This window comes from Penicillium roqueforti (assembly GCF_015533775.1).
Source record: "Penicillium roqueforti strain LCP96 04111 chromosome Unknown scaffold_26, whole genome shotgun sequence".
NCBI lineage: Eukaryota > Fungi > Ascomycota > Eurotiomycetes > Eurotiales > Aspergillaceae > Penicillium > Penicillium roqueforti.
The window spans coordinates 120,100-143,232 of NW_024067590.1; the positions used below are offsets into that span (position 1 = coordinate 120,100).

The 23,133-nt window shown below is 48.4% G+C and overlaps 9 protein-coding genes across 9 annotated transcripts; 3 read left to right on the top strand and 6 right to left on the bottom strand.

Annotated features, from left to right (window-relative positions):
* Nucleotides 1–1,655: 1,655 nt before the first annotated feature.
* LCP9604111_7798 (uncharacterized protein) lies at nucleotides 1,656–3,718 on the top strand (the record flags this gene model as incomplete). The annotated part of the gene is made up of 8 exons (XM_039075869.1): nucleotides 1,656–2,074; nucleotides 2,142–2,606; nucleotides 2,666–2,743; nucleotides 2,794–3,026; nucleotides 3,097–3,208; nucleotides 3,267–3,371; nucleotides 3,436–3,617; nucleotides 3,675–3,718. 8 exons carry the CDS (start codon nucleotides 1,656–1,658, stop codon nucleotides 3,716–3,718), a joined length of 1,638 nt encoding a protein of 545 aa, XP_038926187.1.
* A 427-nt stretch (nucleotides 3,719–4,145) lies between these two features.
* On the bottom strand, nucleotides 4,146–5,387 carry LCP9604111_7799 (CCDC174 family protein; the record flags this gene model as incomplete). The annotated part of the gene is made up of 1 exon (XM_039075870.1): nucleotides 4,146–5,387. One exon carries the CDS (start codon nucleotides 5,385–5,387, stop codon nucleotides 4,146–4,148), a length of 1,242 nt encoding a protein of 413 aa, XP_038926188.1.
* A 312-nt stretch (nucleotides 5,388–5,699) lies between these two features.
* On the top strand, nucleotides 5,700–6,879 carry LCP9604111_7800 (homoserine dehydrogenase; the record flags this gene model as incomplete). The annotated part of the gene is made up of 2 exons (XM_039075873.1): nucleotides 5,700–5,733; nucleotides 5,801–6,879. The coding sequence occupies 2 exons, from the start codon at nucleotides 5,700–5,702 to the stop codon at nucleotides 6,877–6,879; spliced, it is 1,113 nt and encodes a 370-aa protein (XP_038926189.1).
* Nucleotides 6,880–7,026: 147 nt separating this feature from the next.
* On the bottom strand, nucleotides 7,027–8,335 carry LCP9604111_7801 (heme-dependent oxidative N-demethylase family protein; the record flags this gene model as incomplete). The annotated part of the gene is made up of 3 exons (XM_039075874.1): nucleotides 7,027–7,257; nucleotides 7,312–7,994; nucleotides 8,071–8,335. 3 exons carry the CDS (start codon nucleotides 8,333–8,335, stop codon nucleotides 7,027–7,029), a joined length of 1,179 nt encoding a protein of 392 aa, XP_038926190.1.
* Nucleotides 8,336–8,833: 498 nt separating this feature from the next.
* Nucleotides 8,834–9,358, bottom strand: LCP9604111_7802 (uncharacterized protein; the record flags this gene model as incomplete). The annotated part of the gene is made up of 2 exons (XM_039075875.1): nucleotides 8,834–9,205; nucleotides 9,293–9,358. The coding sequence occupies 2 exons, from the start codon at nucleotides 9,356–9,358 to the stop codon at nucleotides 8,834–8,836; spliced, it is 438 nt and encodes a 145-aa protein (XP_038926191.1).
* Nucleotides 9,359–9,886: 528 nt separating this feature from the next.
* LCP9604111_7803 (putative DUF221 domain protein) lies at nucleotides 9,887–12,803 on the bottom strand (the record flags this gene model as incomplete). Its single annotated transcript, XM_039075876.1, has 2 exons — nucleotides 9,887–12,667; nucleotides 12,717–12,803. 2 exons carry the CDS (start codon nucleotides 12,801–12,803, stop codon nucleotides 9,887–9,889), a joined length of 2,868 nt encoding a protein of 955 aa, XP_038926192.1.
* Nucleotides 12,804–14,925: 2,122 nt separating this feature from the next.
* Nucleotides 14,926–15,257, bottom strand: LCP9604111_7804 (uncharacterized protein; the record flags this gene model as incomplete). Its single annotated transcript, XM_039075877.1, has 3 exons — nucleotides 14,926–14,942; nucleotides 14,998–15,181; nucleotides 15,243–15,257. The coding sequence occupies 3 exons, from the start codon at nucleotides 15,255–15,257 to the stop codon at nucleotides 14,926–14,928; spliced, it is 216 nt and encodes a 71-aa protein (XP_038926193.1).
* A 1,552-nt stretch (nucleotides 15,258–16,809) lies between these two features.
* Nucleotides 16,810–18,498, bottom strand: LCP9604111_7805 (uncharacterized protein; the record flags this gene model as incomplete). Its single annotated transcript, XM_039075878.1, has 1 exon — nucleotides 16,810–18,498. The coding sequence occupies one exon, from the start codon at nucleotides 18,496–18,498 to the stop codon at nucleotides 16,810–16,812; it is 1,689 nt and encodes a 562-aa protein (XP_038926194.1).
* An 830-nt stretch (nucleotides 18,499–19,328) lies between these two features.
* Nucleotides 19,329–22,658, top strand: LCP9604111_7806 (uncharacterized protein; the record flags this gene model as incomplete). Its single annotated transcript, XM_039075879.1, has 20 exons — nucleotides 19,329–19,636; nucleotides 19,693–19,855; nucleotides 19,910–19,920; nucleotides 19,969–20,024; nucleotides 20,074–20,179; nucleotides 20,230–20,388; nucleotides 20,444–20,493; nucleotides 20,551–20,635; nucleotides 20,693–20,815; nucleotides 20,865–21,250; nucleotides 21,299–21,342; nucleotides 21,392–21,434; nucleotides 21,483–21,585; nucleotides 21,635–21,659; nucleotides 21,718–21,848; nucleotides 21,903–21,967; nucleotides 22,022–22,172; nucleotides 22,223–22,252; nucleotides 22,314–22,536; nucleotides 22,590–22,658. 20 exons carry the CDS (start codon nucleotides 19,329–19,331, stop codon nucleotides 22,656–22,658), a joined length of 2,331 nt encoding a protein of 776 aa, XP_038926195.1.
* Between the last annotated feature and the right edge of the window lie 475 nt (nucleotides 22,659–23,133).

Sequence of the window (23,133 nt, forward strand, 5' to 3'; positions counted from 1 at the left end):
CTTCCGTTTTGATGCTCAAGCTTTCTTCACTACCCATCACCGTATCATTACGTGATCCAGATGGCTGATCGGTTTAAACGATCGTAAAATTCATACAGCTTTCCCAGAACTTCGAAATCAACGCTTTCCGTATAATTTGGTGGAATTGAGATTAATTCAGTGGGTATATATTTCCTTTTCTTCTTTGGGGGTAACAGATTACCTTCCATGACCAGTTTCGAGAGTTGACTGCAATATTTCGTCGTTTAGAGACACGCAAAATCAACTGTTTCTCGCGATTGCATCTGACTCCCACTTCTGTCAGATACCATTTTTTAGACATCAGTTGTCGCGGCCTCTCGCCTGCTGAATTAGGCTGGTCTATCATGTTTCGCCCCAGCTGCTTCGAGCAGGGAAGGAACCATCCCATCTAGGACTCTTGATCGATCAGCAAACATCGACTAGGCCCGTTTCTCGTGTGCCTTCTCTTTTATTCACTCGCAATGATCACACGGTGCGTTCATTTTAATGTTGTCTATAGGCAAAGAAGCCGAAGACCTCGCATTCGCCAGCAGCGCTCCGTCACCTTACGAAGGGCTGACTGTCCAGGATAATCGCGCTACCTCAAGCTATACCTCTTCATATGCCGAATTCAACGATAACATCCGCTAGTAGAGCGGGACATTTGTTGGGTCTATAGTGTCCTAAAGTCGGCCTCATAGAGTCTAGCATCGTCTGTATGTGAAGAGCGGTGTCTGGTATTTCGCGGGTTTCTTCCAACCAGGGAATGTGTAACTCGCTATGGCATAAATCACTGGGGATATGAAGTGGGGATTAACGACACCATCGGACCTCGCAAAAGCCCGCTCAGGGACCCGTAATTCGGTGGTACTTGCTCGACATTACCTATATATAGACTTCTGGTTGTGGGGTATAGAAGTCCGGCAAGAAGCGCATTTATCTAGAGATTTCAAGGAAACCAATTAACTTGGTAGGATTGGCTTTCTGTTACTTAATTTCACTGACTTTGATATCATATGCAAGCAAACCGGGAAAGAGTTTATCTGGAACATATGTATGCCACGTATTTTACCTAGTGGGGCTAGTTATATCGGGCATATCTCATGTTAGACAGTTTATTCCCTCTCCATATGGAGTATTACCCCAAAGCGCTCCTATGATTGGTCTAACTGAGAGCCATAAGCATAAAATTGACCACTTCTCCGCATTTAGGGCCGGGACGACCCTATGAACTGAAGCTTATACCGAGCTTATAAGAGTATACAGAGCCATTCTCTATATTCGCTACATCCTCCATACATCCGTGAACAAGCGGTCTATGAGAAAAGCGAAAGAGATGACGAGGAGACCAAGACTCCACAAGCCCCGCCATTCGGGCGTGAACACGTCGGTCCTGGGACAACCCTGTCTCGAGAGCCTCATGGGCAAAGATTTTTTCTTTTCCCGCTTCTTATCTCGAGGGCTTTCTTTCCGTTTTCGTTTTGTCTTTTCTAAATAATGTTAATTGTGCGCATGTGAGCCTATTGGCCTATTGTTTAGTTCCTAATTTTTTCCCTAGCCCCCTCCCCCTTCGAGAGAGCCCTCCCCACCAGATCCCTCCGCACCTCCCCCAAGAAAATCACCAACCCGTATATGGCCTAACCCTGTACTATAAGATGGCTCAGGCTCTGCGCGCGTCTCGTGAGAGCGCCGACGACGTGGCGGCTGGTTTTTATACATTCCGAGACCCTCTCCCAGAACACATGAGCGAGATCTCGGCGCTCTTGTCCGAGTTATTCGCCATCAGCTCATCCTTGTCCGCTTTGCAACATCTAGCAGAAGATCCCCGAAATCGCCGCTATTTTGAAATGATCAAACCCGATTTGACCGTGGTGCAAGCCAGTTTCACATATACGATTGAGGATATCGGCGATATTTTCAGACGTCTTGATGGCCCAGATGCTAGTCCAGCGATGTACAAGCGCACATGGGCATTTATGAGTCGGTTCTTTTGGGATCAATCAAACTACTCCCTGGCAGCCCGCCTAGCCAAGTATAAGACGGCCTTTAAAGAGTTCTATGACTTGGTAAGAGAGTAGGTGCTCCGCCAGGCAAAACTAGTAGACAAGCGCATGCGTGTACTTATTCCTGGTCGTTGTTAGTGGTCACTATACCTCGTCAACCCTCGTGATGCTCGTCAATCAATTCAAGGCCTTACTCTCCATACAAGATGGTCTGTTCGCTGCTCGCTTTGAAGGCATGACACTCCGCCCGGATGACTCGCCTATCGGCCACCGCCCAGCGACTCCCCCGAGCCCGGTAAGGGAGCGCCTCCCAAGGGAGCGCCCGGTGAGGGAACGTCCGACGAGTGGCCGCCCGGTTATTGACCTGAACAGACGGCGCCGGAGGTCATTCGAGCGCGCTCGGCCGTCGCATATGTCTCCTCCGCCAATGTCGCCTTCCTCCGGCACTTCTTCGGATTTCCCGCCGTCTGTCCCGGATATCCCGCTCTCGCCGTTCACTTCGACATCCGCTAGTACTAGCGCGGATGTTATTCAAGAACACTGGGCCAAGGATACATTCGGGTGTAATACTACCAACACTCCTCTACCGTCTTCGAGAGAAAAGTGAGTTATAGATAGCTTGGTTTAGTTCTCAGAATTTGGCTAACATATTTTGGCAATAGGTCACGCTGCTGCGGAGAATCTCAACCTGGCATTAAACAATCAATTAAAGACAAGGGCTATGAGGAACTCATCCACCTGCAAGTTGCGAAATTTTACTCCTTTGAGCATACATTTTAACACAGTATAGATGCCTAAACGACGAGTCCGATATGCGTGTGGCCTTTTATCTAAGGAAAACAGACCATCGTGTCCGCATCCTTTGCAAGAAGCCCCACCGGACGGGGCCTAGCGACTACTACTGCTTGCCGCTGAATTTACTCGAGCTCATGCGAGATGGCTCTTGCCTCCGACTGTGCAGGCGGCGGAATCATGGAACAGAGCTTGTTTTATGGACCCTGTTGAAGTTCAGCACATTGGAAGGTCAGCAATGCTAATCTGAAAACCCCGCCTTGGGCTGTTGAAGTGACATACTTACAGCTTTATCTTTCAGATCTAGTGCTATTCCATAACGTATTCCTCGCCTTGCGCTCCCAGGATGCAGGCCATCCTATAGGAGAAATCCTAGACCACGAGCTGACACACGAACAGCAACGCTTTGGAGCGTGAGCAATCCACACCATACCAAGGATAATTGAGTTCAGACAGGCTGATATCTTCTAGCCCGATCACCGACGATGGGTACATGCATGCGCTGCGCGTATACAAAGACACGGTGACTGGAGCCGTAAGAATGCAGGCGTCAGTCCACCTAGGCGAGATGAATCAGTATGTCAAGCGTCAATTGTACGAATTAAACATCGAAAATGAATTCTAATGAAAATGAACACAGCACACCCGTCTGGACAGCATTCGTCACCCACAACCTTGGGAAACGCAGTTGGCTTAAGTTGCAGGGTTCCAAAACGGTGATTGTGCGTGATATCAAGCCCATCATATTTATGTCTGTCGATGATTACGACCCCCCGCAGACCTCACAAGGTTATCATATCCTGGAGTTCACGCGCTCTTCTGGTAAGTGGTTGGACGCAACAGTCTCGGGTATTGTTGACTGATTGGACGTTTGTTTAGATGCTCGGATGTTCGTGGATGTCATGGATGAACTGGGCGATTGAGTTATGATAGGAACAGTTGGACTGATGGTTTTTAATTGGAATCTCTGTTCTGACATGATGATTTATGAGTTATGTTGATATGATTGCGATGATTCAAGATTTCAAGAGCCGTGGATTTCTTTCTAGTAGTCCGGATTGCTAGTTTGGTACCTCTTTGGACATATGTATGTCTATAATGGATTGTCCTCGCCGTGGAACCTCTACAGCTCCATGGCTTCTTCGCTCCCATATTTCTGCTAGGCCTAAACGTAGACTAGGTTCAACCAAAACCATTGTTTAGAAATAAATTTAAGCCAACTTACTAGGGGTATCACATATACAAAAGAAACGCAAAGTAGAAACCAGAAAGCACATTGAAGCGCGAGCAGATGCGATGGAAAGGTGATGAGGAATCACTTGGCCACATGCGGAACATCATGAAAGAAACTTACGAAGTGTCCATATCCTTTGCAGCGTTGTTATCCCCTGCAAAGCCAGCGATATCGTCTGGTTCAGGATGATCCATGAACATGTAACGTTGTGCCAGTGGGCATGTAGTCCAGTCATACGGGGGGTCGGACTCAGGGTACAGCCATTTTGAGGGGGGTGGTTTAGGTGGAGGGGCTACCTTTGGCTCGGGGTTGCGTTCGGCTTCAAGGTCCTCTAGGCGCCACGTCTCCAAATTTTCCTTAGAAAGTCTTTGAATCTCTTCGCATCGCCACTGTAAATGGGCCTTGCGCTCAGCCATCCGTTCCTCGTCCGTTTTCCGCTTGGATAAAGTTTCCTCTCGCAGAACTCGGAGTTCTTCCATCTGCTGCTTGCGCTCCCCCTCATCGGTGGAAAAGCTATAGAATCCAGTTCCACGGTTGCGAATCTCCGCTTCAGCCTCGTAATGCTTCTTCTCCGGCGGGGTAGGCGAGCGGTCACGACGAGCGGCGAGATGGGACATGTGCGACGCAATGTTGGCATCAGGATTGAAGGCTTCGGTCTGAACGGCCTCTCCGTAAATCAAATTGTCAGGACGAGCAGGGCGCCAGCGTTCTTGGGCAGCTTTGGCACCCGCTTCTTCATCCATGGCGCGAGAAGCTTCGGCGGCTTCGGCGCGAGTGCCACGGCGAGACCGGCCAAATTCGTCTTCGTACGAAACAATGGATGCATTGTCGTCATCGGACTCATCTTGCTTGAGTTGCTCCTCGCTTGCGTGCTTGAGATCGAAATCAACCAATACGTCCTTCTCCTTGCGTCTTAGTCGGGCTAGGTAGGCGTCCGGATCGGATGGATCAGCCGACATGTCATCATCATCATCACTATCACCGGCAAGATGTAATCCCTTCTTCATATCTTCGTAGAGGCGCGCCTTTTCCTGCATTCGACGTCGAGACCGGCCCAGTGTGATGGCGTCAACAGAGCCAATGTCCTGGGTGCTCCTGTGAACTTGCTTGAGAGCCCTGTTGTCATCTGCAAGATCGGCAGCTGCACGCTTCTGAGTACCTTTGTTGTGCTTTGAAAAGATATCAGACTTCGGATTCTTGGAGGGACGGTGGCGTCCCCGCGACGAAGCGGAGGTCGCATCTTGGGCGATGAGTGAAGAGAGCTGAGAGGTGAAGGCGAGGCTTGAGGAGGTGACTTGTTCGGTTTTGGTCTTTTTTTGGCGCGGCTGCCCGTAGAGGGAATCCTGATCAGCAGGCATGATAATGTGAATGATACACGTGTAGTGTTAAGAAGTTACAGGTTTCACGCGCGGAGTTTACCGTATTTCCTACAGCCACCGGCTTATCGATAAGCCAATATACACCGCCAACCCTTATGTCATTTTCTGCCGCTCTTAATGACTAATGCCGATATTCGGGGCAGCCCCGCACCCCCACTACTCAGGTGAATCGATTGCGCCGTGAGTCAATTGATTGTTCTCTTAGTTTTGATCTGATATTGGACTCTTGACTGAGAATCAGAAAGTTAAGCTGATCGAAATAATCAAGAAAAAAAATCATCAATCAGCAATATGTCGGCTAGTCCTATCTACCTTGGTGTCATTGGTAGGTGTCCCTCACTACTGAGCTTTAAAAGTCCAACCAATTGAGTACTAACGATTTTATCAATTAGGTGTCGGAGGCGTTGGTACGGCCTTCCTCCAACAGCTCGCTCGTCTCCCCAATGCACCCCAGCTTGTCCTCCTTGCCCGTTCCTCCCAGACCCTCCTTTCCCCGAGTCCCGCCTATTCGCCGGCCATCCCCGCCGCCGATTGGGCCACTGCTGCTGCCGCACCATCGCTGACCAAGAGCGGTGCCCTCCAGGCCGAAGAAATCGCTACATACCTCGCCTCCGCACCTGGCCGAGCCATTTTGGTCGATAACACTTCTGACATTAGCCTCGCCCGGCAATACCCCACATTCCTCAAGAAGGGCATCTCAGTGGTGACACCCAACAAGAAGGGATTCTCCGATGACCTGTCCTTGTGGAAGGATATCTTTGCCTCTGCGGCTGAGGGTAAGGCTCTCGTGTACCACGAGAGCACCGTGGGCGCCGGCCTGCCCGTGTTGTCGACCTTGAAGGACCTGGTTGCTACCGGCGATGAGGTCACCCGCATTGAGGGTGTCTTCTCTGGCACTCTCTCCTTCCTCTTCAACACCTTTGCCCCTGCATCAGGTGCTTCTGATGCCCAGTGGAGTGCTGTCGTCGCCCAGGCTAAGGAGCTGGGCTACACCGAGCCGGATCCTCGTGATGACCTGAACGGCATGGACGTTGCACGCAAGCTGACCATCCTGGCCCGTATTGCTGGTCTGGAGGTTTCCCGCCCTGACTCTTTCCCTATTGAGTCGCTGATCCCCGCTGAGCTCGCATCTCTGCCTTCATCCGCGGACGGCATTACTCAGTTCATGACTCGTCTCCCTGAGTTCGATGCCCAAATGGCCAACATCAAGGATACTGCCGAGAAGCAGGGCAAGGTTGTGCGTTACGTTGGAAGCATTGATGTCGCCGCCAAGGCTGTCAAGGTTGGTCTGCAGTACTTTGATAAGGACAGCGCCATCGCTGGTCTGAAGGGCAGTGACAACATCATCAGCTTTTACACTAAGCGCTACGGTGCCAATCCCCTGATTGTGCAGGGTGCCGGTGCCGGTGGTGAAGTTACCGCTATGGGTGTTTCGGCCGATCTTATCAAGGTTGTCGAGCGCCTCCGCTAAATTGCGAGCATTGGAGGCCTAAAAGAATCAAACCAAAAATTTGACAATGCATATAAATAAAGAAACGCCCTTTCTGAGTCCAAGCCTGGTGTCATATATACCATATAATTCATGTATCTTGCGCAGAACTCCAACATACTGAAGTGTCTAAGTCCTTAGGAAGTCTTTCAATGCTTCTCCCCACACATCTCCCTTCTTATAAATATGCATTCCTGGCACATTACCCCTCTTCAAGCCATCGACCGCGTTCGCAAGGTCCTCACCAGAACCCTCATCCTTAATCTGCTTAATTGGATAAAGATAAGTGTGGACGGTAAAGACGAGAGCCTTGGACACCGGCAGCCGATGCAACGTCTGACGCTCACATCGGAGACAAGTCTTTAGTGATATCAGCACTATCCGATCAAATGGACTTCCTCGAAGCCAACATACCTGATCAACATTCAATTTCCCGGGCTCAATAGCCTCCTCTTTTTTCCCCGGCTCAGCATGTGTCCCACCAAAAGCAGCAAAGAGACCCGTGTCAATAGTAATACTCCAATTAGCCCGTTTCACAAACCTCCCAACCTCAATGCGCGCAAAGAACCGATCCATGCTGCGTCCAATCTTTTCCTGATACCCCGGGACCGGCACATGAATATCGGCTAAACGCTGCCCGAGTTTCTCGCTCATGTTGAAGCCAGCCGGGAAACAGATCGCATATGCCTGTAGTACGGATTTCGGCTGTTCCTCATTTTCGGGGAATAACTCAGGGAGCAGGATCAGGAAATCCTCGTCTACCGTCTGGGTCAGGATTTCCAGGGCTTGGATTGTTGGCGTCGTTGGCGACAGCGTTGTCGGCCACGTTGCGCCTGTTACCAGGTTGTGGAAGAGCGAGCTTCCAACGGTTAGACGGAACATGCTCGGATATCGGGTTGGTAGGTATGTTCCCAGAACATAATTGTATAGTTCGCTAATGGCGGGACGGATGCGAGGATCCTCCTCTGGGGTTTGGTCGTTGTTGATTCCCACCACGATGTCGTGGTGCTGGTCGATTACGGACTCGCGGAGAGCTAGTCGGTCCTTGTATGTTTTGTCCATTGGGATGAGCTCGGACGGATCAAGGCTTTCAAGTGCTGATATAGATTAGTCTCGATATGTGTCGAGTGGTGTAGTATGGTATATTTGTATAGCATCAGACGAGGGACTCACCCATGGTCAAGTTGTATTTGTCTTTCCCTTTAAACGGCCGGAATTGTAACGGCTCGGTCTCCTCCCAGTTGAATCCTTCAAGAGGTATGATGGGGGATGTCTTATTGTCCGAGAAAGTTGTCTTCGTCCTCCCGTATGCATTAGCCTTACGGGATTGTCGAACCCTCCACACAGCAGCACATGTGCCCACGATAAGAGCAAAGAACAGATATATGGAGAATGGAGGCCATGGTGTATCAATGGCTTTGTATAGAATGCGTGCCATCCTGCTCAAATCACTATGGGGTGGATCTAAGCTGTCGAAGTTTAGATCCCTGCTCAACGGAGAGTTTTATCCTTGAACAACCTCCTACTCCGCATGAACTCCTCACTAGAAAGCGAACTTGGCTTGGAGAGTCGTGTTGGAGCTTATCTCTCCCCACTTTGAGTGGCCGAACTGTCCGTCCATTGTTCTCTGATTGACTCACACGGCCGAGATGTCGGGACCTGCGGGGTTGGCACTTTCAAGATAAGACAGTTGGGGTATTGTAAGATTGGCTACTCATTATCTAGGGCTTTGTATAATAGATTGTAGGTTATACTCTGGAAGTATCATACAATCTTCGATGTATAGGTATATAAGTCTTCTCACACACAACCTGGGAAGACGAGACGAGCAATAAAAGAAATGTATGCTTGCTCATATAGTCAAAGCGACAAGAGACAACAATAACACAAGATTCATAAACATCATCACTATTCCAAAGGAGACGCAATCCAATCATCATATCTGCCCCGAGCTCCTTTGTTTCAAGACACCATCTCCACTCAAATGTGGATTTAATGCTTGGACAACAACAGGGCTCACATTCTCCTTCTGAGAGTCGTCACGATCTTTCTCCCCCTTTCGCCCTGGAGAATCATCTTGATTTTCTCCCTCGCTGCTCCCGGTATCCGTCTCCACGCCGCGCAGTCCAAATGCCCTCCGTTGCCCGTCCGGGCGTTCATTCAAGCTCGGCGCGCGAGGGCGCTGGCGACCACGTGCTCGTCCACCAATCCAGGGGACCTCCCAAAGGGTCATACGATATATCCAGATGGTTGCGTCTAGGAGTACGAGGAAGGCCCAGGGGCCAATGGTGATGAGACCGAGGAAGAACTGCGAATCCGGGGTAGGTCAGCGACTGCGTCATAAGGGGTGCGTCACGAGGGGGGGTAAAGTCGGAGAGGAAAGAGGGAAACTCACGAAGATGCGAGCTAACCAGGTCTCGAGTTCGGTGAGTCCCGGCGGGAGGATGGAGTACCACGCCATTATTTTGCTGTGTATTAGAGCGCTCGTGAGCCTCGGGAGGTTGCGGTTGTTGGTGGGTTGGAGCTGTGTCGGTGCTTTGGCGCGCTGCGACTCGGACCACCCACTGCTGACAGCTCTTTTTTCACGGTTGGTTCATTTTTTAGGGTCAGGCTTTGGTTCTCAGTAAATGAACTGTAGAGAGTCAAATTGCACTTGCTCGGCTTGGATTCCACGATTGGGGTACTTTGATCTGATTGGCTGGACCCTGAATACTCACGTGAGGCTTAACCGTGTGTTTATGGCTGGCATTGATCTGAAGATGTGTTGAATGGGTTTGTAAAAGTTTGATATTTTGATATTAAATATGATATTTAAATTGTCCACTTCGTGTAAATGGTGATTTCCAAGATGTGCCTTGAGCAGAGCAAAAAAATAAATCGTGACCTTCGTGTTTAGAAATGACGCTGAGTCCCCCCGAGAAATGTTGTAGAATACAAAACTATACAGATGCAAATGTTTCGCCCAGCAGGGCTAATATGACCGAACAGCTTACCCATGTGAACGGTAAGCGTCGTAAGAAGTATACGAGGGCTCGTCTTCCTGGTCGACTGGTCCATAACCACCGGTCCTCCAGCGACCGAGCGGATTCGTGATATCCGTCTGCCCAGGAGCCTGTGCATTGCTGAGGAGTCCGGACTCCGACTCGTCTGCGTTTGCAGCCGACCTGCCACTGTTGCCCCGCGATAGCGGCACACGGAAGGCCGGGTGGATAAGCCCGGTCGGGTCGGAGTGTTCGTGTTCGTAACCCTTGTGCATGTTCAGCGGCATTGATGGCAGAGAGGGTGCGGGTGATGAGGCACGAGATGAGCCGGGAGACCACTCGCCTCGCAAAGTACTGCGGGGTGTATGTGACCGCTCTGTCATCAGGTCATCAGGCCGGCCGTAGATGCCGCCTCCGAACTCGTCTCGGAAGTCTGCTCGATCCTTGTAGTAGGAGAAGTCTAGATGGTTCTCCGGGACGACCTCGAAGGGCGCGGGTTCGGCAGACTTGCCGGGCTGGGAGGCCAGCATCGGGTTCATTGCAATGTCTGAGTACTCGCCGCCCATGTCACCCTGGTCCAGACGACCTTGGTAGATTTCTTTTAGTGCTGCGGCTGCCTTGGCGTGCACCATGGGTGTCAAAAGTGGTTTGTACAGGGCAGGGTGTCCGAACTTGGTATTCAGACGGTCTGACGCTTTCTTGTCTGAGGTGTTCACACCTAAGGCCTCGGCATCGCTTAGATTTGCACGGTTTACAAACTCGCAATCGGAGTCAAACGTCTTCATGCAATAGATCTTGAATCCAATCATCAAGAAAGGCAGGGGAATCACGCAGAACACCATGTTCCACGTGCCGCTCGATTTGGCCACGAGAGCGATGATCACGTTCGCAAGAATAGTAGCGAAGATCATGCGATTGAATAACACACGCCAAAACGCACCACCAGACTCATTCTTAGTCACGAACACGTACATCAATAGATACTTCTTCAACATGGCATCCACACCAAAATACAATGCTGTCACCGGCAGTACGATGGGTTGCAAGGTAGCGAAACAGAAAGCCACGGTGGCATAGAAGAGGAAGTAGTTGTAGTAACTGGCGTAGTCGAATGATGGCGGTGCGGTCCACTCAATTGCCTGTCGGGGTGTGGGTGAGAGGAACGTCTTGGCGAACCAGACCCAAGCCATGGTAACGAACTGCACCAGATCAATAGCAGCGCCGAGATTACGCTGCAAAAGATACGTCACCCAGAACGGTGACACGGTGCAGAGAGCGCTTACCAATTTGGCATACATCCGGCTTTCCAAGATGGCTTGCCAAGCGTCTTCGTGGTTTTTGGTTTTGTCAACCACGAACGACACGAAGTACCAAGCAGCCGAGAAAAGTGAGAAGACGATCAGATTGTTGAAAACGAAGAATGCATACAGATGCCCCAGCACGTGGCGCTCTCGAGATGTTTTAGTCTTGCTACCACCTTGGATAGAAAGTCGACGGAAGATCACCGGAAGCGCCAGATACACGAGCGAAGTTAGTGCGGGCGATGCAATACCCTGGACAGCAGCCCAAACGTTTGGGTTCATTGCCAGCGAAGTCTGGAACGCCGGCCATACCAAGCCCAGATTGGACAGATTGGACAAGAAAATGGCAATCAAACCGTTAGGAACAATCCACACCAGTGTCAAGCCTGTCACCCAGATAAAATTGATCAGTCGCTTCCACTTGCGCGCGGATTTTGAAAGCGGAAGGTTTTCCCATATGATATCGCTGGGCCGCGGCGCAAGAGCAATAGTAGTGCCCTCAGGGCGTTTGCGGCGAGCGTTCCATGCCACAGCATGCGCGTGCTCGATATTGTCCCAGCTGGCAAAGCCGTACGGCATCGCGTTTCGGCGATCAATCGATGCCCGGCCATGCTTGATTTCCTCTTCCAAGACGCGAATCCGCACGGATAGATAATCTATCGCGTCCACTTTGCCGCCGGGGAATTGTTTGCGTTGTCGGCGAGGGGGATGTAGGGTCGGTCGTTTCGCTGGCAATCGGTCCGGGTTCTTAAGATACTTGGCCAAAACGGACTCGAGTTCTCGGACAACCTCTTCATGTTCCTTGATGAGGCGAGGCAAATCCCTGACATTGCGGCCAATAGCAGCTCGTGGGAGGGCCGAGGTGGGATTGACCTTGTCGGTTAGCCGCAGAATACCTTCATCGGTACGACTATTGACAGGGATGTCCGTGATCATCAAGGTTCTGGCATGCAGACTGCGCTGGTATTCAGCGCTTTGGAAATATGTCCTCCGCAGGTTCCGCACAGCGCGATAGTTCCTCCATAAGAAGAAAGCAACAATAAGATCAAAAGCCCAGGCGCATACCACTTGACTCCAAATGGCCATGGGGTTGGTGATGTTGAGGGGCGTCATCATGTTGAAGGCGGCAGACGCCGTCGAGTCAGTAGAATTCTTGCTCTGTGTAATATTGACCGGTATCATGACGAGGCAGCCGATTATACTGAGAAAGATGAAGATGTTGCGGCACATTTTTGTAAAGCGGAGGAAGATTGCGGCGTCCAGCCCGACTGACTCGATCAGCTGCGGTTCCCGTGTATTGATCACCGGCTTGACCCAGGCGAAGAAGCCCTTGCCCACCGGCGGCGGGGTGTGTTTGAGGTCTGCATGCTTGACTTTGGGCGCATAGACAAGCGAGTGACGGGGTCGAACTAGGGAGAAGAGGAGAGCGAGGAGGACGGTGACGCCGATCGAGGTGCCTAGCGAGGCCCAAATAGCAGTGACTGTAAACTATAGCTTGTCAATGTGGTGTTCCTCCTCGCAAACAATTTCGACTTACTGCAGACCGAAATGGATTTGCAATGAGCTCAAGGAAGGTATCTGTCCCATCCGTGCGGGCATGCAAGCCCAATTGTTGTAGATCCATTACGTCAAAGCAGTAACGAATGACTATCCGGCATGAACGAGGGGCCGGAGTAGATCAAGAGCCCAGCATGAAGTCGAAATAAAATAGATTAAACGAGGGGAACGGGGCGATTGAATGGGAAAGACAAGCGGATGTGAGACAAAGATAATGCGCACGAATGAAAGAGAAAAAAAAGGTGGACTTTAGTGGACTTTGGTAAACTTTGGTCTGGACTAGTTATAATTAGAATTGGGTCATGGATATAATGCTGATCACCGTTGGAAAAGGGAGCCACAACGTAGCCACTTGTCTTCATGAAGTCCTCATACATAGGTATGTACTCCGTATAATTTGTTGTTTCCACGGCACTGGAGATCAGATTTTGCGTCAGCATCGACTAGCTTTTCCTGTGGCACCCCTAACACGTTTCAACTCGTTGCCGACCCATCTACCAGGGTCTCATTGGCAGTCCACCAGTCTGTGTCAAGTGGTACGCCAATCAGTTAATGCAGTCTAGAACATCGGGATTGTCAGATCCAAGGTAGCACTGAGGACGTGGGGTCATGTAGGTACAGGTACAGTTGTGCCTGTGGACCTGTTTGAGATATTCTCCAGGGGTTCCAAGGTTGTTTGAGAAGTTTGTCTTTGGTTTGATGCCTGAGGCCATTGTTGATGCCTGAGTACGTCTCCTCGAGCCCTATTGACGAGACATCGCAAGTGAACGATTTTAAGGTCGATTCAGTCCTAGTTCCAAGATAAATTACTAGGTAGGAATGGTCAGTCATAGCAATTTAACCGCACAGTATTTGATAGCCTCCGAGGTCAAGATAATAAATAGCTGTGGTTTACCACTCTCCTTCCCAAGTTGCAAGAGCTACTCTGCCAGCAATTGAAACAAATATCCCTGCTAGAAACCTTGGTAATTTGTCCACCCTTCAGTACTCAAAGGTGCTTTGGCGAGCGCCACGAGGCTCCGGCGCGGCCAAGCATGGTGACCAATTTCACCCCTTACATGTTGTTTTGCACTTGAAGCTCGAGGTCATGTCCGGATCCTTCTTGTCACATGGGCAGGTGGTCGACTGCGACTTGAGGATGTGGCCGCAGCTATATGTTATCATGTTATAACACATCGTGTTGGGAGGTAGGTAATAGCCCTAGAGGTATCACATTAGCTATGTGTAAAATCTTTACCTAGAATAGTGTAGTAAGACAGCCTAAACTTACTATGTCGGTACTATTAGGGTTTAATTTCGGATGCAAGAGTCCTGAGAGATTGAATCTAAGAAGGAGTGGGTGGTTTTCTTGCCGTTTATATATTCAGAATAACCAAGCACTGGTAATAGATAACATCTTTACCCTGGCAAATGGTCATAAGCCCGAATCAATTTACTTGCTTCATAGTTTGAGCCAATTACTTGTTGGATGGCTGGACCCCGCTATCCTGGCAAGAGCAGAGCAGCTAAGTGGGGTGAGAACTTCAGACCATAAACAAGGACAACGCACGCTCAAGGCTGCTTACATGCATGAAGTCTCTTATCGTAAGACCAGTAAGAAGCTAGTAGTCCTCATTCTGATTCATGCATCCTGGCAAGAGCAGTCGAGCAGGGTGAACAGGGTAAACCGGGTGAGTAGGGATCGCAGAGCTTTATACCATGATCCAACTCTGACAACGCATGCCCAAGGCTGCTTATATGCATAAAGCCTCTTATCACAAGTCCGGTCATAATCCAGAAGTCCCGATTCCGATTCATGCATTCTAATCATGAGTCTAGCCAGCGCCGACCACCCAATAACACTAGAACAAGCACCCACCATCTTCGGTATATGGCCGATAGGCTCTGCGCTAGTTTCCAAATATACCACGTGGCCAAGTGGTGCTGTTTGTTATGGGAGAGTGCCAAAGGTTTATATTTTGTAAATTCGATTTGCAGGCAAGCTCATGTCAACGCACATGTCAGTCATTTTTACAACTTCTACGCGAGGTCAAGTATATGCCTCATAATTAATTACTAAAAGTCTATCTGTAGATATTGTGAATGTCGTAAATTGTAGATGGTATTGTTCGCTAACTATTTACTTCGTCAAATCATCAAAAGACCGGAATTCCGTCTAGATGGTGTACATAACAAGTGAAGGTGACACTTTAGTGCTTGGCAGCCTCTGGAATGTTGTTAGTGCCGTTTTAGAGCAGTTTTGTTCGATAATTCCAGCTTACCCTTGTGGACATCGGCCTTGGTGTTGTGTTCAACCTCGTCCGTCTTGTCGCCAAGTGCATCCTTGGCAGCGCTGGCGCGGGTGGTGAACTTGGCATCGCTGTCCTTGGCGACGCTCTTGTTAGCCTCCTTAGAAGCCTCCGCACCAGTTCCCTGGATGGTCTCAGAGACGTAGTTAACGACGTTCTATAATTGTTGGTTAGTTAATGATAAAGCAAATACCAAGAGATCTTGGTTGATCACGAACCTTGGCGGTCTCCATTGTGAAGTTGAGCGTTTGGTTGTTTGAAAAGTTATTTGAGATAGTAGAGGATGAGTTGAGATAGTAGAGGATGAGTTGTGATGAAGAATAGGTTAACTTCAAGGGAAGTAGAAGGCTACTTATGCTGTCTGGAGTCCCACCGGGGCAGGGGCAATGATATGATGACATCACCGTGGTATCTCACAGTTTCCTTAGGTCACGTACATCGCCAAGGTTGGCTGCATTGTAAACATCGGAATCTTGGAATCTTGGAATCTTGGTTGCCGTAGCCCCCCGGCTCTATCCACAGTTTACAGTTCCTAACCTTCCTGACCTCATCGTAGTAGGAAGACAAAGCGTTCGATTTACAGTTATAATGCACACGTGAACATTATTTGAGGCTCTCAAAAACATAGCCAACTCAAACTTTCCATCTACTTCCAAAGCCCGTTCGTTCAAATGTTATTCCACATATGCGTCGGTTGAGATCAATCTAAACTATCCCCGGACCCACACATCTGGCTGCATGACGTATGAACGGGCACCTTTACCCCATTAATGTAGCTATCCCAAGAGCATACATAGTTGTCCATGGAATAATATGCTGTCATGATCATTATTATAGGGAATCAACAATACTACGCACCTAAATTGACACAGAGTAATGTGTCTCTCTGAGGTAAGATTTATTTTGTTGCTCTTAACCTCCGTATTGCCTTCACGATACAGGAAATGCGTTACACGTGCTTATTCAAACAGCCCTTACTTTTCTAGAAGATGTGATTTTGTCTAAAAGTAAACTCGTCATTAACACCTAATGTGGCTATGCACGACTGCGGGGTTGGACCTGGCTGATTTGCTGTCCGATCCTATGCAAGTCATACGTTACTGTATTAGCCCCAGGCTTCTTGTCTAGGCCTATGACGTAGTTCATCCGAGTGTCCCACGTACGCCTCCAACATCTCTTGCTTACATAGACTACGTTTAGAAGCACAGCTCGGCCAGTGGGAGTCACCCGGTATCTAGATCCACCAATGATAATGACACATTAACTCCAACCTGTACGTTATTGTAGTTCCTCACTGAGGTAAAAAATGTCGTCTTTGGGGTTTCAAGCAAGGAAGATTTCAATTATGGTAACCTACCTCGGCAGAGAAGTCATTACGCTTCCGCCCGAAAACCAGGGGCTATTCTGGCTTTCAAGGATGAGGCCAAAACATAGATATGGGTAGTTTGTGCTTTGGCTAAGTGTTGGATTCATGGAAATATATATATTGCAGTGGGGAAAGCTGGAATCCTCAAGTAGTGGCCTTATCTTTCAGGCAGAGAGAAAATCTCTGGGCCTTCATGTGCACCAGAATCCTGAAGGGGAGAAGACAGTCCAATCACCACTCACAGAATGAGAAGGGAGCTTATAGGATGTTGCTACATTAAGAGATAAGGATGTCTACTACGGTCTGTGTAATCCCCATGCTTGCTAGCCGACCAAGGTCAGACTGCTCTTCGATATATAACTAGACAACAATATTTTCATTTATTTCTCATCACCCTGCTCACCGCGACAAAATAAATTCTACAAGGAATAAAACTTCCAGGACGGCTTGTGCTCACGCGATAACGAGTGATCCTGCATCAAGGCTCGTGCCAACTCTATTGGCATACAATTCTCTTTCAAAAACCGGTCATGGAATTCCTTCTCAGCAAGAAGCCCCGTCTCGACAGTCTCCTTCCGCAGTGCATATATTTGTAACGCACCCAGCATATACCCGGCCTGATATAATGGCGAATAATCGCCATTTAATGATCGCCTCACTTCCCCTTCTGCAGTGGCACGTTCGTGTCCGACTTGATCGACAAGTAGATCAATGCACTCCTCAGGAGCCATCTGGCCAAGATGGAACTTGATGGAGAATATAATTCGGGCGCATCGATGAAGCCGCCAAAATAGCATCCCGATCCGGTTCTGCGGCGTCTTTCTGAACCGTTCGTCATTCCACAGAATGAACTCCCAGTACAGAGCCCATCCTTCAATCCAAAACGGGGTGTCAAATAGGCGGCGGTAGGGTCTGTATCTCGCGATCATGTGCATCTGCAAATGGTGCCCGGGTATCATCTCATGGAATACCGTAGCGCGGGAGAAATGGATGTTGTTCCCGCGCATCCCCATCAGCTTGGCTTCATGATCCATCTGGTCGGTTGGATACGAGACAATTATACACTCGCCGCCGAGGAAGAAGGGGTTTACTTTCTGGCGCTCAGGCGACATCATAAACATCTGCCAATTCTCCTTGGCGACCGGCGGAACGGTGACGAGTTGGTGATCTTCGACAAAGGAGATTGCCTCCACCGTGAGATCTCGGACTAATCCAGTTTGTTTTCCAGGCTCGACAAAATCATTCTTGACTTCTTCTAGGGCCTGCTTCCAATTGTCCTGGAACCCCATGCTGCGTGATGCCTTCTTCAGTTCGCCAACACACCATTTGAACTCTTTCTCTCCGATCGAGATTAGTTCCTCCGGTGTGTAGGCAATCATTTCACCCAAGAGCTCGCTAAGCAACCCCTCTCGACCGATAGGATCGCCCACTATCGCATCATCGTTGTCTGGGCGGATGCCAGCCAAGTTCTCTCGAATACTTGCTGAGACATCTTTCAATCCTTTTTCCACAACCCCATATGGATGTGACACCCACCAATTGAACGACGGATCGTAGCCTTTGTAGAATTCGAACCATTCTTTCAGGTTATCGTGCAATGAGTCTATATTTCTCGCCGCTCTAAATGCAATTGTTTTCTCCATCCGGAACTTGGTCGAATCGCCCTTGACCATGTCTATCACGGCTGAGATTTGAGCCTGGGATTCAACAAGCTTCTGGGCAGCATCTTTTGCATTCATCGATAACACCATAACGCGAGCTTCACACAGCTCCAGCAGCTTGCCTGAGAATGGTAGAAGCAGTGCGGTTTTTTCATCCTGTTTACAGTCGAGTTCCAACTCGCGGAGTTGCCTTTCTAGGTAGTTTTTCATGAGAATATAATCTACCTTCCCTTGCTGATCATAAAGATCAAAGGGCTGGCTGCGGAGTGAGTCGAGCTCGGATGTAAGGAACTGGCGTAACTTTTGTGTTCTCCTCGGAGATATCTTGATGGGGAAAAATTCCTTGATATCTTTGAGGTCCTCGGTGATGCGCTCAATCCTGTCGCGTATTGTGTCGACTTGTGCACGCTGGATGGCAATGCCCCTGGGTGACGTGACAGATACCATGTCAGGCAGAATGCGGCTCGCTCTGTTTCGCTCGAAAATAGCTAAACTTTGCCTGTTGTTTGTTTTAAAAAAAGTATCTTTGTTTAAATTGACTCCCAGGGGTAGGAAATCGGAACAAGAAGACATGTGAAATGGATAAGAAACTCTTTCCTGGGACTAGACAGAAAAACAAAAAGATAGGCTTGTGTAAACGAACACAGACCATTGTAGCGCCCTAGATTAAAATGAATAAGTCCTACCACAAGTTACTACATCGGGTGGTGTCTCCGACATTATATCCCCTGTCGCTGATCGGTCCGAATGGTTGGTTTTTGTTCATATCGCATGGACTAAACTAGCTCATAAAGTTGCGCGGCCTTTCTCCGCATTTATACCTAAAGCAGGTAGATTGTTATCTTGACGGAAGAATAGCAAGCGCGATTAGGGCTGGAATGCGGGGAATAAATCAAAATCTACATTGTCTTTCAAGAAACTTATCATCTTAACGGCTAGACCGGCAACAGGATCCGGCTCGGGTTGGACTTGTCTACATACATACACCTACATTGGTAGTATAGCCATTTCCTAGTTGAGATAAGAAAACTCAAGCTCAACTGATGCTTTGTACGGAGTATAGGCCTCGGCCATTTGCTGTGATAGATAATCTCCTTTAATATCTCCTTTCATCTCTCTCTTTTTGTATTTATTCCAGCCCTGCTGCCATGTCTAGAAGTTTTTAACTCTAAGCCGATATCTCATTTAGACCCTAACCAGGTTACCTGTTGCCCTATTGTTGCAGAATGAGTTCGCATCTACCTGTCACGGAGGGCCTTGACCCATCCCAGCTCGACATGCCAAACGATAAGAAGTCAGTAACCAATACGATCCAAGAGTTACACAAGGTCCAACTCTCCCACCAGTGGGATCCAAATTTGCCACAGGAGAAGATTGATGCTATCAACGAGGCAGTCAAGACAGATGATCAAGAGAGGGCCCTCGAGTTAGAAAAGACTCTCGCCCATGAGTCCCAGTATGAGTCTGTTCGTGCCGCGGTGCGCAACTCAGATGGCGGAGAAGTTGCCAACACCGTGCGCGCGTGGGTGCTGGGCATGTTCTTCACTACTCTTGGAAGTGGTCTCAATATGTTTCTGAGCATGAGGTGAGATTTGGTTCTGCGGTCTATAAGTAGGGGATAATTTACTCATCGTGTATTAGGAGCCCTGCCATCTCGTTCCCTGCTATTGTCGTTCAGTTGCTGGTCTATCCGATAGGTTGTTTGTGGGCCAAGACAATGCCGACTCGGAAGTTCAATACATTTGGAGTGAAATGGACGTTGAATACTGGTCCGTTCACTATCAAAGAGCATGCGGTTATCACAGTAAGCTCTTGAAAGTTGGTGTTCAAATCAATTAAGCTGACCTTTTGTTCTCAGATCATGGCAAAGTCGGTAGTTCTTGATAAACTTTGATATCAATGCTAAGCAATATATAGTGTGTCGATCGGCTATGCTTATTGTACAGATGCCCTCTTGGCATTGAAAGCGAAGCGTAAGCAACATCTCTGCGTCAATTCAATATTGTCTAACGCACTTTCCAGCACTATATAATATGGAACTTGGATGGGGTTTCCAACTATTATTCGCTTTGAGCAGTCAGGTAATTGGTATGTCCCTGGCAGGCATTTTCCGCCGTTTCCTCGTCTGGTAAGTTGGAACCTTTCCTGCCAAGAGCCCCAAAAACTCACGATGTCAAGGCCCGCTGCTATGATGTGGCCTAGTCAATTTGCGAACACTTCCCTGTTTTATGCTCTTCACGACTGGAGCTCCTCGGATGAATCAGAGACCCACGGATGGAGCATTTCACGCTACCGATATTTTCTATATGTGACAATTGGGTCTTTTATCTGGTATTGGTAAGTCTATCTTGTTCTAATTTGAACTGCATATACTGATTTCTTCGAACTGCAGGGTACCGGGAGTCCTATGGCAAGGACTCTCTGTGTTTGCTTTTGTCACATGTAAGATCCCGTTGACTCGTTTCATTCCTGACTTGCGGTGACTCTTTTTGCCTGTAGGGATCCGACCCAACAATGTGGTTTTGAACCAGTTGTTCGGAGGCTTCACAGGACTCTCCCTCATTCCTATCACGTTTGATTGGACGTAAGATTCCCGTCAATGGTATACATGCTGGAAAGATGTAAAGCTAATTACAACCAGCTATGTTTCTGCATATCTCGGAGATCCACTCTTGGCACCTGTCCATGCTCTTGTCAACACCTTCATCGGGCTTGTGGTTTTTGTAATCATCACCACAATCGGGATCTCTTACTCTGGGGCTTTGTATGCTGAAACATCTCACCACAATCATTTCAAAGCTGACACAATATAGGTACTCCGCCTATCTCCCTATCAACACGTCTAGCACCTATGACAACACGCAAAGCGCCTATAATGTGACCAGAATCCTAGGTTCTGGTTTCTCTTTTGATGAGGAAAAATACAAGGCATATTCGCCGATGTTCCTAGCTCCGACATTTGCCTTGAACTACGGATTGTCGTTTGCGGCCCTTACAGCAGCTATTGTACATGTTATTCTCTTCCATCGAAAGGAGATATGGCATCAATTCAGGGCTTCTCGGAATCAGGAACCCGACATTCATCTTATCATGATGAAAAAGTACAAAGAAGCCCCCGACTGGTGGTATGCGACACTATTCCTATGCTCGATCGCACTAGGGCTTGCAGGCATTCTGGCATATGATTCGCAGCTCCCTTGTATGCAATACTCCTCGAGATCTGATGATCAAATCTAATCAAACATAGGGTGGGGCTTTTTTGTCTCAATTATCATTGCCGTCGTCTTTATAGTACGTTTTGTCATGGCCACTGGAAGGTTCTTTCTGACTCATCCAACAGATTCCGACTTGCGTGATCCTCGGCATCACCAATATTATGCTTTGTACGTGCGGTCTCGACCTTTTTGTGGGTGCAACGCTAATTTATATAGCGCTCAATGTCTTATCGCCTTTTCTGGCAGGTTTCATGATTCCAGGAAAGCCGATTGCGGTCATGGTATTCAAGGTCTTTAGCACCATCACCTTGGGACAAGCGTAAGGTTCAATCCTCTCTTCCCAGAATAGTGACTGACCTTGTCAATAGTCAAGTATACTGTTCGGATCTCAAAGTAAGGGACTTCCTCTCCATGTCAGTGGACCAAATTGTTGACTTTTCTTCAACAACAGCTGGCCCATTATATGAAAGTGCCACCCCGCGTCACCTTTATGTGTCAAGTTGTTGCAACGGTATGGGCAAGTATTGTTCAGATTGCAGTCATGAACTGGACCCTGAACAATATCGATGAAGTTTGCACAACGTATGTTATGCACATCTTTGAAAGAGAACATGTATTAACCATCTATGAAAATAGTACTCAGTCGGGGAATTTTACATGCCCGAATGGAAGAGCATTCTTTTCATCCAGCATTGTGTGGGGTCAGTTTGTTCTATCTCAGGGATGTATCAACATATTACTGACTTCTTATTTAGGTGTCATTGGTCCACGACGTATGTTTGGACCTGGCGGCATGTACATGCAAATACAATGGTTCTGGTTGATTGGTGCTCTTCTTCCGGTGGTATTCTATGTCTTGATAAGAATGCGCCCTCGGTCTAAGCTCAGGTTCCTAAACGCACCTGTGTAAGTCGCGGAAGCTCATCTTTGGTGAAATGTGCTAATTGTATCAATAGGATGCTAGGTGCTATGGCCTGGCTGCCTCCGTAAGTCTACAACACTCCCGATGCTATTGTTCACGGTTGCCTCTTACTGATCATTTCACAGGGCCACCCCATTGAGCTTCTCTTCATGGGTTATCTTTGGCCTCATATTCAACTACTGGATTCGACGCCGATGGGGCGGTTGGTGGCATACTTACAACTATATCACCGCCGCAGGACTTGACTCGGGCCTCATTCTGTCCACCATTGTTATTTTCTTTGCGATTATTCTGCCAAATGTCTCGATACCCCAATGGTGGGGAAATATTGCTCCATACGAGACCATGGTACGTAACTATATCCCGCCATTTATTGACGTGGGTCCTAACGAGGAACATAGGACTCTCTTTATACGGCAGTTCGAAAGACTGTCGCAGATGGAGAGACTTTCGGACCAAAAGAGTGGTGATATACTCATTACTCGCCTCAGCCATGCTCTTTTTGAATATTCCATTATATAAATGCAGACTTATAACGTTGTGTACCCTGACCTCGAGATATTTATAGTACCTGGACACACGTGACCATGGCTAATGAACGTTCCATTAGTAGTTCCAGTTCCTCAGCGTTGCACGTAGCCAGGTGGTGACGTGGTCACAGTAGCATTTATATGCATGTCAATAGTGTTCCCTAGAAAATAAACAGTAAGCTAAAAAAAAACTAAAGAATTAGAAAATTACTCCAAAAAAAAGGGGCATAATCGGGGGTGAAGCCCAGCCTCAAACAGAATTTGGGTATCAACTCGAGAGCTTAGTTACCAACCTTGCAAGTGTCGCCCCTAGATGATCTCCGCATCCCAACCTCCTCTTACTCTTAACCCCCACCATCTCGTCCTTTCAGTATCACCATCTTTCATCGCGTTCGCGTTACGAGATTTGTTTCAT